Raw genomic sequence first — 14,134 nt, 5'->3', positions numbered from 1 at the left:
CACACACACACACACTTTATGGATGATTTTTATTGTTACATTTCTAGTGTTATACATGAATACATACAGTAGGTTTTGCCAACTTTAAGTCTGGTTTCATCTAACTAACATCAACAGGTCTGTTTCAGTCAGCACATTTCATCAGTCGTAGCTGTTAGCGATTAGGTGTTAATGTTAGTTTCTGCTAATTTTACATCTTTAGCATTAGCAAAGCAATATTTTTACAGCTAGCATAAAAGTTAGCTTTGCTTTTTTTTTTTTACATCTTTAGTGTTGCAAAGCTAACTTTTTGGTTAGCTGTGCCCACTGCCCACTTCTGTGTAAGGCATATGGTATGATTTGCAAGCATCTCATGAAATGTAAATAAAGATATGATTTTTTTGTACCAAGCTGTGATTTGCCATGAGCTATGTAGTTAAACAATAAAACTAATAATTTACCAATCTAAAACCTTTTTCCCCCTCAAAGATTACGTTTGACGCCGCTGCAACTTGGTGTAAATTGAAGTGCTGTAAGAAAAAGATGTTTTCCTGTAATACTGTGCAATTTTCTGTTTAGCAAATGCTTGTGAGCTAGATTGTGATTTATCAAAGTGATGTGTATCTGTATTTATGAAGTTTATTTAAAATGCATCACTTTTTTGCAGACCTCATGATGCTTAAACCTATTTCCCACATCATTTGACTTTAAATTAATCGATGCATTTAATCAAAGGGAATATTAAGTGAGGAATGCTTATGAAGTGTAATTTGTTGTTTAGTTTCTTGATGGAAAACACTCAGTGTGTGAATTAGGGAAGCTGAAGATTAAACAAGCAGACTTCAAATGAAGTGACAATCAGTTTATCCCCTGAGCTACAGCTGCCGTCTGTATAAACTTCTCTATTTATTTTCCTGCTTCACCTGTCTCTGTCACTGTGGGACAGTATGATGTACAACATGATGGTAAACAATAGCACAGTATTTCATCTACTTGTGTAATAATTCTGCCCCCTTTTTTTTTCTTTCTTTTCCAGGTTGGCTTCCTAAAGACGCAGCATCGTTATGAAATAGTGTTCACCCTGCCGGAGGTCCCCGCTCTGGGTAAAGATGTRTGTCCAGCTCCGATACCTAACCCACACCTAAAGATCACTGACGTTAAACCAGCACCAGAGGGTGAGTTTGTGAGCCGTAAAGAGAAGAGGGAAAAAAAGGGAAAAAATATCTTTCATTTCAAATAGGTTTTCAACTTGTGAAAGTTCTACCAGAACATTGTTTACAATCACTGCTGTTCATCAAAAGTAGCTTTAAAAACACATTAAATTTAACTCTGGATGCAAATTTAGTCATCTTGAGCCAAATATTTAGGAGTGAAAATAATGCCAGCTCTCCAAATTAGTTGCAATTTATATAAACAAACCCTTGGTTTTTATGTTATTCACTGTGTTTAATGATACCACATTTAACAAGCTTCCTTGACATAGCTTTTATAAGATTAGAATACAGAGGGAAACCTTCGCACTTAGTTGTCGCTGGATCATGTTACAGTTTAACCGGCAGCGAGCAGTGACCCATGTGCTGCAGCTTTATTTAAACAGGGATAAACACATGAGCAGTGAAGTGTGTCTGTCCTGATGTTGTTCCTCAGCTCCTGTTTGACCAGCKGCGCTGACAACAATATGGTTTTTAATGAATGTTGATCTGGGGTCAAAGCACACTCTGGATGGTGAAATATATTAATAAATAAATAAAGTTAGGTATTTTTAATGTTAGTAGTTTTGACCCTAGGTTTGTTTGATTTAGTTATATAGCAGATATATGTTTCATGTCTGTGATCTTAACTAAGTCTTTGCCAAACAGCAGGAGATGAGACGCTGAGCATTGTTAGGCAGCTCAAATTATGGTAAAAATCTACAAAGTTTGATAAGCAGGTCCAAATGTTAAAAGAACTAAAACGCTCTGTTCGTGTTCTGTCATTCCCCTTTGACATCACTTCCTGTTACTTCACATGCAAATATATCAACAACTGTTCATCATCTCAGAGGCGTATTTTTTTTGCAACATGTTATCAGTTCTATCTTTCGAAAAATGCTTTCATATTTTATAAAAATTTGATTTGACAGGCACTTTAATGTTAGAGGTTTTTTATAATGTATCTGCCAAGCACACTTCGTCCGTCCGTCTGTCCGTTTTCTTCCGCTTATCCAGGGTCAGGTCGCGGGGGCAGCAGCCTAAGCAGCGAGACCCAGACTTCCCTCTCCCCAGCCACTTGGACCAGCTCGTCCGGGAGAATCCCAAGGTGTTCTCAGGCCAGCTGAGAAACATAGTCCCTCCAGCTTGTCCTGGGTCGTCCTCTGGGCCTCCTTCCAGTGGTGCCTAGAACACCTCACCAGGGAGGCGTCCAGGAGGCATCCTAACCAGATGCCCGAGCCACCTCAACTGGCTCCTCTCGACGTGGAGGAGCAGCGGCTCTACTCTGAGTCCCTCCCGGATGACTGAGCTTCTCACCCTATCTCTAAGGGAGAGTCCAGACACCCTGCGGAGGAAACTCATTTTGGCCGCTTGTATCCGCGATCTCGTTCTTTCGGTCACTACCCAAAGTTCGTGCAGGAACGTAGACCGACCTGTAAACCGAGAGCTTCACCTTCTGGCTCAGCTCTCGCCTCACCACGACAGACCGGTACAGCGCCTGCATCACTGAAGATGCAGCACCAATCCACCTGTCRATCTCCCGCTCCATTCTTCCCTCATTCGTGAACAAGRCCMTGAGATACTTAAACTCCTCCACTTGGGGCAAGACCTCCTCCCCGACCCGGAGGCGGCACGCTACCGGTTTCCGGCTCAAGACCATGGTCTCGGATTTGGAGGCACTGATCCTCATCCCGGCCGCTTCACACTCGGCTCCAGTGAGAGCTGGAGATCACCATCTGATGAAGCCAATAGGACCACATCATCCGCTAAAAGCAGAGATGTGATCCTATGGTCACCAAAAAGGATCCCCTCAACACCTCGGCTGCTCCTAGAAATTCTGTCAGTAAAATTTATGAACAGAATCGGTGACAAAGGGCAGCCTTGGTGGAGTCCAACTCTCACCGGAAACGAGTCCGACTTACTGCCGGCAATGCGGACCAAGCTCTGGCACCGGTTGTACAGGGACCTCACAGCCTCAACGGGCCTGGTACCCCATACTCCCGGAGTACCCCCCACAAGACTCCCCGAGGGACATGGTCGAACTCCTTCTCCAAGTCCACAAAACACATGTAGACTGCTTGGGCGAACTCCCATGCACCCTCTAGGACCCTGCTGTTGGTGCAGAGCTGGTCCAGTGTTCCACGACCAGGACGAAAACCACACTGCTCTTCCTGAATCTGAGATTCGACTATCAGACGGACCCTCCTCTCCAGGACCCCTGAATAGACCTTACCAGGGAGGCTCAGAAGTGTGATCCCCCTATACTGTCGTTGAAACATACTCTGCGGTCCCCCCTTTTAAATAGGGGGACCACCACCCCGGTCTGCCAATCCAGGGGAACTGCCCCCGATGTCCACGCGATATTGTAGTCGCATCAACCAACGCAACCCCACAACATCCAGAGCCTTAAGGAACTCAGGACGATTCTCATCCACCCCCGGAGCCCTGCCGCTGAGGAGCTTTTTAACCACCTCAGTGATATCGGCACCGGAGATTGGAGAGTCCGACCCAGGGTCTCCAGGCTCTGCTTCCTCGTGGGAAGACGTGTCTGTAGGATTGAGGAGGTCTTTGAAGTATTCCACCCACTGACCCACAACATCCCGAGTTGAGGTCAGCAGCACACCATCCCCACCATAAATAGTGTTTGTGGCGAACCGCTTCCCCCMCCGAGACACCAGATGGTGGACCAGAATCGCCTCAAAGCCGTACGGAAGTCTTTTTCCATGGCCTCTCCGAACTCCTCCCACGCACGGGTTTTTGCCTCAGCGACCACCCGAGTTGCAATCCGCTTGGACTGCTGATACCAAGCACACTTATACCAGTATATTGCACCTGTAGTTAGATATCTTTACAGTTTCTGACCTTTGACCTCTTCACTTTATGACAAGCTTAAATCAAAACACAAATGTGAGGCACACTGCTAGAGAGATGGACATTATGAGCAAAAGCAGTCTTTAAATTCCTCTGCAGTTATTTATTTTTTGTTTAACTATTTAACTAGAAAAGTTGGGTGTGCCATCAAAGGCGACCTTTAGTTTTTAAAATGTTTTCGGTTTCTGCTCAAATAAAACTTAAATAATAAAACTCAGATAATTAAGTCTCCATTCCTAAAAATAAAAAAGGTAGCTTAAACTAACCCCTTAAATATTTTCAACAAGCTGATCTATACAGAAACAACTGCACTTTCAAAAGAATAAAACCTCATGTCCTCAACAGTTGTCTGCTCCTTTCTAAAGAAAAATAAAACTAATCAAAGAGTTAAAAACTCATTTGTGTTTGGTTCATATTGTCATTCGGTTCGAGGGCATGTTWGTTTGGTCTTTTTGTGTCCTCGTTCAAACCAAAACATAATTTAAAATGTTAGGTAAACAAAGGCATTTTTGCAGAACTCTCTGAAAAGGTTTATTGTCTTCATTTGCTGTTTGAATTAGAGGGAGCCAAGGTTTTATTAAAGCTGGAAACGAGAAACAAAGAAACAGCACAGCTAAAGCAAACATCGATTGAACGTGCAGATGATGCTTATTATTTTAATAACTGGAAAACGTGTTTTTCTAACTGAGAATCAACAAATATTAAAACTTAATTTAAGATTTTATTGTTGGCTGGGCGATATGACTGATAAGCACTTATGTCAGTCCATATTTATGTTATTATTAGTGTTTTTGTTGTATCTATTTACATTAAGAACCAGAAGAAAAAAGGCTGATTATTAATGCAAACTGGTGACTTCACCTTTCCTCTTTTATCCACATTTTCCTCTGGAGCTGTTGCTTCATTTTTTTATTCCACGTCATTCTTTTTTTTTTTTTTTTTTTAATTTTGAAGCCGTTTTAAGTCGAAGCCTTTAAATCTTTGCTCAATAGGGTGTCGTTAAAATGCCCTGACAGCTAAATGCCTGCTGGATATGGGCACCAGTGACTCTGGTGACCCTGAAGTGGATAAAAGATGATGGATCCTTTTCTGCCTCGTATAAATCTTGGCGTCCTAACTGTACCAATATCTGGATTTGTTAACATGTTTATAAGATTTCTTTTCTCTTTTGATTGTGATGCGGTTTAAAAAAAAGAGTTTTAACCTCATCATTTAACTCTACATCCACTCAGAGACCATCCAGCTGATATTTGACACTTTGGCACCAGCCAGCAGTCAAAATGTGCTTCTGAAACTAAAATGTTTGTGTGCTGAATTCCAGGCTCTCGGCTTTCACTCGCAGGTAGTCGGGTCCAAACATCACCAGCTTCTGTGGGTTAAATCTGGTGCTTGGAGACATTTATAACTCTAAAGCTGCTAAAACGAGCTGAAGGTGATCCTCTGGCGTGTGTCAGTAAAACCCACTACATGCCTGTAACTGAGGACGGTTTCTGACCTTTACTCTGAGTTCACGACACGCTTTACATGAGTCGGCGTGTTTGTCGGCGTACGTGCTTCAGCTGACGTAACAGCTGCGCCYGCTCTTTGTTTACTTCTAAATCAGCTGTCATCCCGTGTGCTCGGCCGACTGGGTATTTATTTATCTATTTATTTATTTATCAGGCTGGAGGTTATTATGCTAACAGTGAAAGAAGTCCTCTGTGAAGCTTGGTGATGAGAGGAAACTCAGTACTTGTCTTTTTTTTTTTTTTTTTTTTGTCTTTGTGTGCACGTTTTTTAGGGGGTCTAAAGGTAACGTGCGAGTACCTGGCCCAGCAGGAGGGGGTCCTGTGCGAGGAGGTGCTGCTGCTGAGCGAGACCAACGACGACGTCTGTGTCCGAGTCAAAGTTCACGCCAGAGTCATGGGTGAGGTTTCATTTTAAACATCTTCACTGCACCGCCTGGAAAAACTGTTCTTACTGCAGCAGAATAGAAACCAGTGGATGGTTTACAGTTGAACTGGGCAAAAAAGAAACTTTGAATGTTGCACAAGCACACTCATGTGATTCATTTGCTAAATATTTATTGTGTTGAGTAATGAAAAATTAAAAATTGTAAAAATTATTGTAAAACTAATCACCTGTTTTGTTTTTGCAAGATGACATGAATCAGGGTTCATGCAGGGTCTTAAAAAGTCTAAAAATTTCTAAAATTTGAAAATCTGAATTTTAAGCCTAAAAAAGTCTTAAAAACATGCAGATTTTCATCCAAGTTCTTAAATTTAATTTTGTCAAGTCTTAATTTTTTCACTTTCGATCATTCCAGAGAAGTGTTGGCTGCATAAATTAACAAAAGTAAAGCTCTGTAATTAGAGGTTGATGCGATCTGTCTTCATGAAGTGCTACGTTTGCTACCWGTCTTTTTATGCGTTAAACTACAAATCCCATGATAACTGCAGGCAAAAATGGTACACTTTATTTCCATGTTTTCGACCTCTTTGCCATTAAAACCCCCCCACATACAGCAGCTTGTTCACCCGCCCAAAAAACTAAGAAGTTCAGTCATGTCCTCTGCTTGTGGTTTAAACACGGGAAAGTGTGTTTTCAATGAGACTTTGCTTGATATCAGTGATTTTTGCACTCATTTGGAAGCAGTTCACAGCAGTCGATATGAAGGTCTCATAGATATGATCGTTTCATTAAAATAATTTAGTGTTCTTGTATTAAAATTAAATATTCTCTCATAGCTAAGTTGATAGCAGTAAAAGGTTTCTATGTTAAAAGTTTTGGGATCATTTGAATGTTTTTGTTTATGCGTCGGTTCGGTCTTAAATATCATTCCTAATGATCTTAAAAGGTCTTTCAAAGGTTTTAAATTTAACTTACTGAAACATGCATAAACTCTAAAATATACAAGCTTTCCCCTGGTCTTTACTGGCGCATTGCTGCCCCCTGCTGGTTGTTGTCCAGTAACGTCACTTTTAATGACAATTTATAAAACAGAAGCCAAATATTTAAAGTTGATAAACAAATCATTTAAAAATGTGTCTGAATTTATGACTCCTTTAAAGATAAACAACGAGTGCATCAGTTTGTTACCACGCTGTTTGGTGCTGAAGCTGCTTGTTTTTGTTTTTGTCGTTCCCGTGCTTCCTGCTGCTCAGAGCCTGTAACAAATGAACATTTGGTTTATTTAAATCTCAGAGTGACTGAGTGATTCTTGGCCTTTGTGTCAACAGATGGAGAATTAGGTGAAGTGTGTGCGCGTGTGTGTGTGTGTGCTCCAGGCTTTTGTTACCTCTTCAGGACCATTTCATTTATGGTGGAACTCCATCCTAATAAGGGTAGAAATACAAGGTTGTGTGTTTACTGATGTGTGCTTATGTAAATATAGAAAATGATGTGTGTATCTGCGATGAGTCCTGTTTGTTTTTGCTCCTGCAGCCTGAACATCTGTCCAGATGTCTCTGTGTGTCACTGAGGCCTGGATAGAAACCAGATCAGTGACTTAAGCTCTGCCTCCACCTCTGATGTTATATTTAGAAGCATTGCTGCCTTTAACACCCCCCACCCTGAATCCAACGTCAAACTGAATAAAAACAGTCAAACATGGCATGGTTTTTTTTAGCTGCAGCTGTTTATAAATCTCCCTTTCCTGCCAAAGATTTCAACCAAGATCATCTGACCTGATGACAAAAGGTCATTTTGCTCAAACTTCACAAAGTGGTGTGCGATATTTAAACGTGTGTCAGAGCTAGGCATGGGACGGTTACCGTCTGTCGTGCTGTTCCCACGGTATAAACATTTTTTAAGTCTCGTCARAAAGAAAGTGGAGGTTTCCCCTCCCCCCGTGCACCCACACATATGGCTGACAGCTCTGCAGGTTGTACGATGGCTGAAGGAAGTGAGTCCCTCAATTTTTTTCCCCGTCTAAAAGAATAAAGTCTAMCGCGATAGTAAACCACCAGGTAAAGTTTTTTTACCTTGAAATGAACKAGCTAACGTTAGCATCAGGCATTAGTGAAACAGGTCACTGTGTTACTGTGGTTTATTGTGTCGTCACAACTTGTCTGCAGAAGTGTTTTGGAGTGGATGGATTGTCTTTAATTGAAAGGCGAGTGCCTCTAGTGTTAGCCAAGCAGCTCTTTAGCTCAACATGCATCTCATAAATGATCAAACTTKTGATTTCTGTTCTTTCACCTCTTTGAAATTTAAAACATAWTAAAAACTCCCGACGTGATACATCAATAAAAAGAAGACTTGAGGCGCAGTATACCCTGATTTTTTAACTATTAAAGCAGTGGAATAAYAGTTATCTTACTATGTAAACTTTATYAGGATAACTCTGTTGCATTAKKTGCTAAAAATCAYAAGTATGAACACATCATCATTACACCTAAATGCCTTSCAAAGATAATTACTATTAGATAATAGATGGTTCTCAATGWCGTCATCATCTGGGACTTTTTTTACCCTCCRCACCCCGTTYGTGRGCTAGCATTTAGCTTGYAGCCATAAAACCAGTATGGGAGAAMCACAAAAGCAAGGAAGAAAAAATGCAAAAAGGCCACTGMCCGACGCAGACGAGCATGACCAGGATAATAATACTTTGTATTTAAAACGTGCCTTTCAGGACACACATGGATCTACTGGATAATAAATCTAAATCAAGGTATTTAGCTTTATTGAAAGTAGCGATCCTTAYGAGCTGCTGAAGTCTGCAGAGCCGACACACAGGCTGTGTTGACATGACTCTGTGTGACTTTCTCTGATAAATATATCTTACAAATGGGTACATACTGCATAATACTGAGCTTTTTGTGATTATAATCATTTGAGAACCATCTATAGTTATTTTCTATTTTAGTTTTTACAAACCAATTTCAAAATAATTATTTTAGAGCTGGAATCATAACAGATATTTTCCCACAGTCAGAGCTTCATACCGCCCCATGTCTTGTTAGAGCTCAGTGTTTTGAGGAGGACTCTCAACAAAGTGAACCTCAGCGAATCGTTTTTCTTTTGGATAAATCTGTGACGGCCGTTTTGAATCGAGTCGTTGGTGAAATCCGTCCAACGGTTCAGAAGATATTTTGCTAACAGTGTTACTTTTTGAAAGAAGAGGCAAACCTGCGAGCGTTTGCTACTATCGGCATCAAACAAGTTGCAGCTCTGTCAAGTACTGAMGGAAACTTTTATGAACTAGATTTGAAATTGCAGATTTATTTTGTTTATAAGCCTTGTTTCCTGTTTTTTTATTATTTATTTATTTTAAAGTAGTGTGAAATTTGCGCTGATTTAAGATGAAAATTGTGAAAAGACACAAACCTCCAGAGATGTTTCAGATTTTTTTCCATCTTTGATATCTTGATAGCTGTAAGAAACTCTATAATGTAAAAAAAAAGATTTATTGTCGTCTAATTTTGTGAATATCCCGCTCAGATTWGATTAATTAATGTTCTCCTTCCATCTCCGCCTCCTTCCCAGATCGTCACCACGGCACGCCCATGCTGCTGGAGGGGGTGCGCTGCATCGGCATGGACCTGGAGTACGACTCGGAGCAGAGCGACTGGCAGGGCTTTGACTAGACGACACCAGCTGCTCCCGCCCTGCCGCACGGAACCCGTCTGTCATCGTCCACACAGAGATAACCTGGAAGCCAACAAACTGTCCGCCGCGCCGCGCCGCCTCACTTCCAGTCCTCACTGCCTCCGAGTTCAGCGCAGGAGCCCCTCACCCGGAGAACATTAACACGGGAGACATTCCTTTACTGCAAAACCCAACGGTGGTCGAAACTTTGTCAACATCTTACCTGACGTAGATAAATCTTTGAACCACCTCAGTTTGAAGAAATGGCTGAAAACCAAGACTCATACATCTGTCTGTTAGCAAAACATCTCATGAACCACTGCAAGGATTTTAACAAAACTCTACAACTGATGAGCTTTTGGAGTCAACATGGCCGACTCAACACAACTATAGATGTAATTCAGTTGTTTTTACAGATATTAAAGTAAAGCGTCAGCTCTACTCTTGTATTGCTGCAGGCGATCACGCACAACTTCTCACCATAAGATGATTTTAGCTTAAAATTCTGGCTTAAAAGCTACCAATATTACTTAAATTAGACCTTATTTACAAGCATATGTGTTGGTAGCAGCAGCTAGCTGTAGCACTACCAGCAGGAAGTTGTTATCTCTCTTGGAAAAAGCGTGCATCGCAAAACTGGCATTGTTAAATTTATCATTAGCTTGTAGTTCTGGCTAGCCATGAGCTCATCAACTGTTTTTTTTTTTTAAATGAAACTGAGGTCGTTCAAAGCGCTATCTGCAACACGTAAGATAGTAATTGTTCATAACGTTTCCACAGAACCCCACTCCAAACAGTTGTTCAGTGCTGGTCTTTGAGGGCTGCATGTTCGACCTGTTTCCCTGCTCCATCACCTGACTCAGTGACCTCTTCAAGTTCTGCAGGTCTGTTAATCACACATTTATTCAAACCAGGTGCGCTGGAGCCGAGGAACAAGTCAAACCTGCAGGATCGTGGCCCTCCAGGACCAGGATCGGACTCCTCCAAACTTCCTGTAATAATCTGCGTTTTGCCTCCTAAACCTGCAGAGGGCAGCATCGAGCTGTCGCTCACTTCAGGCCTTTTCTCTGCTTCTGGRTTTAAAGGTGGACAGAAGGGCTGTTCTGTCACATAATAATAATAATAATGATAATAATAATAAAGTTTAAATCCGATCAGTTCGGAGGAATAAAGCTGAACTGAGCAGAGACTCTTGATCTGAACAGGAACCAGCCTGACGCTTCTGCACGCTCAGTGTTTGATGTTAAACAAATCTTCCAGTTGTACTTTAACCCATCCTCTCCGTTAAACTGCTCATGCTTGTTTCTGTTTTCACAGAGAACCTACTTAAGAGGTTATTGTTTTAGGGTTAAATGAAGGCGTTTGCAGCTTCTCCACAGGAGGAAACGAGTCGTTTTGCAGGTAGATGGCAGAAATCTGTCGCCACGTTTCAGGGTTTTCAATCATACATTTCTCACTTTAACTATCAGACATCGACACCAAACGGTGGATTAATTTGAGGGATGTTAGTTTCCTGCTGCTGCGTATTCTTTCTCAKCTCCCCGTTTTGTTTTTTTACAAAATTTTACAATCAAACCAATAAGTGGAAGCCTAAATGCATTGCTGTTGCTTTGACAAAAAGTGTTTTTATGGTGTTGAAGATGAAAATGTTTTGCATTTCCACATTTGTCGTGGTCTGATTTCTGTTTTTCATTTGTAACGTTAACGGTTCAGATTTAGCCTGTTTTTAAACGTGTTTTGTTGTTGCACTGGAACTTGCATCTTGATTAATTCACGGTGATCTCTTTATTTTTCCTGGTGTAGAACGACCTCCGATCAGTTGAGCGAAGTTTAGGGAGTAAAACCATGTTTTTGTTTCAATTGACAGAAGTGCCTTTCATTCCAACGTTCAGCTCCTCGCATTTTTCTCCTTTTTTTCTACACAAACAAATTACCAGTGAGGAAAAACGCATTGACGTTGGCTTATTATTATTTTTCTTATTAGATAAAAAGCAACAAACTGAGTGTTGTTGCCTTCACAAATCAAGTGCCATAATCTTATTTACATTTCCTGTCAGTGAGTCGAGTTTAGTTTTTATTGTTTTAGATRTTTTTGCTGAATGTAGTCGCCTTAAACCAAACGGCTGCTCTTCAGTTTAGACACCAGGCTGTGGCTGTACAAGTCTTTGTTGTTTACTTGTAGGTCAGCGTTCTGTTTATAGTGTTTCATGAATGTAGTGGTGTTGAGATCTGCTCCCTGTGGATGTAAAGGTTTTTTTTTTGTTTTTGTTTTGTTTTTTTACAAATCCAAACTTAATGAATAAACGAGTTAGTGTGTTTAAGGTTTGTGCGTCATTTCTTTACGCCGCCGCTAGGGGGCAGCAGGAGCTGCTTTATACAAATCTTCAAGTCACTTTACTTTGTTTTGATGTTAAAAAGTGGAGACTTTCATTTATTATTTTATCTAAACATAATTTTCTTTTTTAGGTTAAGTTTTTTTGCATGTATAAAATAATTTTGCAACATTATTTTTTGCAACATTAAAAAGCTGCATAAATAAAAAATAATATATATATACTCAGATGAAAGCTGTAAAATGTAGCTGAAGCTTGAAATCATTTTATACATAGTTTGTTCAGTTATGAACCTAATGAAATACAATGACATTATATCAGTATTTACACAAAGATGAGAAAGGATGATACTTTATACCTCTGATCCAAGTTAAACACTAAACTACAAGGTTAACAGAACATTTTATTTAGAAAAAAACAATGAAGCTTCACGCATCCTAATTAATATTAATGTGGACATAATTCGACCAGGTTTTGTAATTTCATGACTTTCTTGTAATAAAAACAAACTTGTTAATTTTTTTAAATAAAGTTTTAAGTTTTTATCTGAACATTTATTTTTATTTACATGTTGCTCAAATAGGTCTCTTTCTGATTGATTTCAGTGACTCTCTTGATGCTTGCTTTTCATGAAACTTAAATTATGTAGTACATATGAAGGACCCACGAGCCACACGTGGTTCCAAAGCCACAGGTTGAAAACCCCTGAATTAGAGGAAACAAGTTTATAGATTTATAACTTCTAATGTAAGTCTTGCTTAAAATAAGTTCACTAGAGGTTTTTCATTAAAATGATGCAAATTAGTAACTAGTATTTAGATTTAAAGTGTTGAGACTTAATCCTGTTGTATTGAATTATAATTGTTGAGTTTAAATCATGAAATATGTTAGACCTTCAGTTCAGCAGGAACCTTTGTGTTATGTCAAGAACTTATGTTTATCAAATAAACTAATTTTTAAAAGTATTAAATTAATAAAACAGACAAAAGAGAAAAAAAATTACAAACAAACATGATGTCTGAAATAAGTCTCCAGCTTCATTATTGTTTTTGTTTTTGTTGTGTAAATATGTGCTGTTTAGAAACAAAGTGGGCCTAAAACTGTTAAACTTTTACAAAATACAAATAAATAAAAATGTATAAGGGGAAAAAAAACTTGAGAAATTTTCTGATTTTTTATTCCTAATTTCTTTTTTGTTCACTCAGGATATAAAACACGATATAAAACATGCTCCRTTCATTGTGAAAAAACAAAACAAAACTTGGTCATACTGAGATTTTATTTAAGTCCAAACACATTTACCTTCTGAACAGACAAGAGGGGTTAAAGCTGCTTTAAAACAAAGAGTTTTAATCATTTATATGTTTTATTAATCAAACACAAGTTTCTTTTTCTGTTTTGAGTTTAAGGACACTAAAAGTCTGTTTGTTAGTGGAAACCACTTGTTGAAGAGGAGGAAGGAAGCTGAAGAAACAGTATTTTATTCTGCTGCAGTTTGAGCTGAAGAAACATGAAAACAGACTAAAGTCTGAATTCTTCACTCGTTCAGAAGAAATCAGCTTTAAAAAGAAAAAAAATTGTCTTGAACTCAGAAAAAATCTTCAAATTAAAACTCGAGTTTTATTTTCTCTGTTATTATTTATTCGTTTTGTGTTTAAAAAAGGTAAAAATCACATCATTTCAATTATTTTAAGTTTTTTTATTAGATTTTTTCCCCCTAATTTTTCTGCCGCTTATTTAAAACACTCATCTTAAACTGCAGACTGACTTCTGTTGGTCCATTTAAACAGATTATTTTTAATTCATCACTTTTGAAACATTTCAGCAGTTCAGTGTTTCAGGCCCGAGCACCTGCCGGGGTGAGGACCTGACCGGTCCAGTCAAAGTTTTCTTTTATTTTTTTAAAAAAAGCTCAAAAACCTGCAGGGAAGGAATTCAAGTCTTAATTTAATTTAAAGCTAAAAGTCATATTTTAAGAAACACGGTGATGTTATTCAGTCAGCTGCCCTTCAAACTTCAGTTGTTTCAGCGCAGCCTTTGCGCCTTCAGATGCGCCTTTTTGCTTTTGTTGCGGCCGCCTCCAGTTCGAACACCAGCAAATAGACGTAGCCCTGGTGCTTATTTCAGAGGCAGAAACGTTCACATGATGGGACAGAAACTGTACATGAACCCATATTCGCATGTATTTATTAT

The 14,134-nt window shown here is 39.4% G+C and overlaps 1 protein-coding gene across 1 annotated transcript in view; it reads left to right on the top strand.

Annotated features, from left to right (window-relative positions):
* The window catches only part of adisspb (adipose secreted signaling protein b), a gene marked incomplete at its 5' end in the record, with an annotated part of 19,880 nt that extends 7,951 nt beyond the window's left edge, over window positions 1-11,929 (top strand). Inside the window, 3 exon segments of the mRNA XM_014025516.1 lie at window positions 1,016-1,154; window positions 5,821-5,946; window positions 9,507-11,929. Of these exon segments, the coding sequence (XP_013880970.1) occupies window positions 1,016-1,154; window positions 5,821-5,946; window positions 9,507-9,607 (366 nt within the window).
* Window positions 11,930-14,134: the final 2,205 nt, after the last annotated feature.

The sequence above is a fragment of the Austrofundulus limnaeus genome, unplaced genomic scaffold (assembly GCF_001266775.1).
Source record: "Austrofundulus limnaeus strain Quisiro unplaced genomic scaffold, Austrofundulus_limnaeus-1.0 Scaffold482, whole genome shotgun sequence".
NCBI lineage: Eukaryota > Metazoa > Chordata > Actinopteri > Cyprinodontiformes > Rivulidae > Austrofundulus > Austrofundulus limnaeus.
The sequence above is the reverse complement of the archived record's forward strand: the minus strand, read 5'-3'. Positions and strand labels throughout refer to the sequence as shown.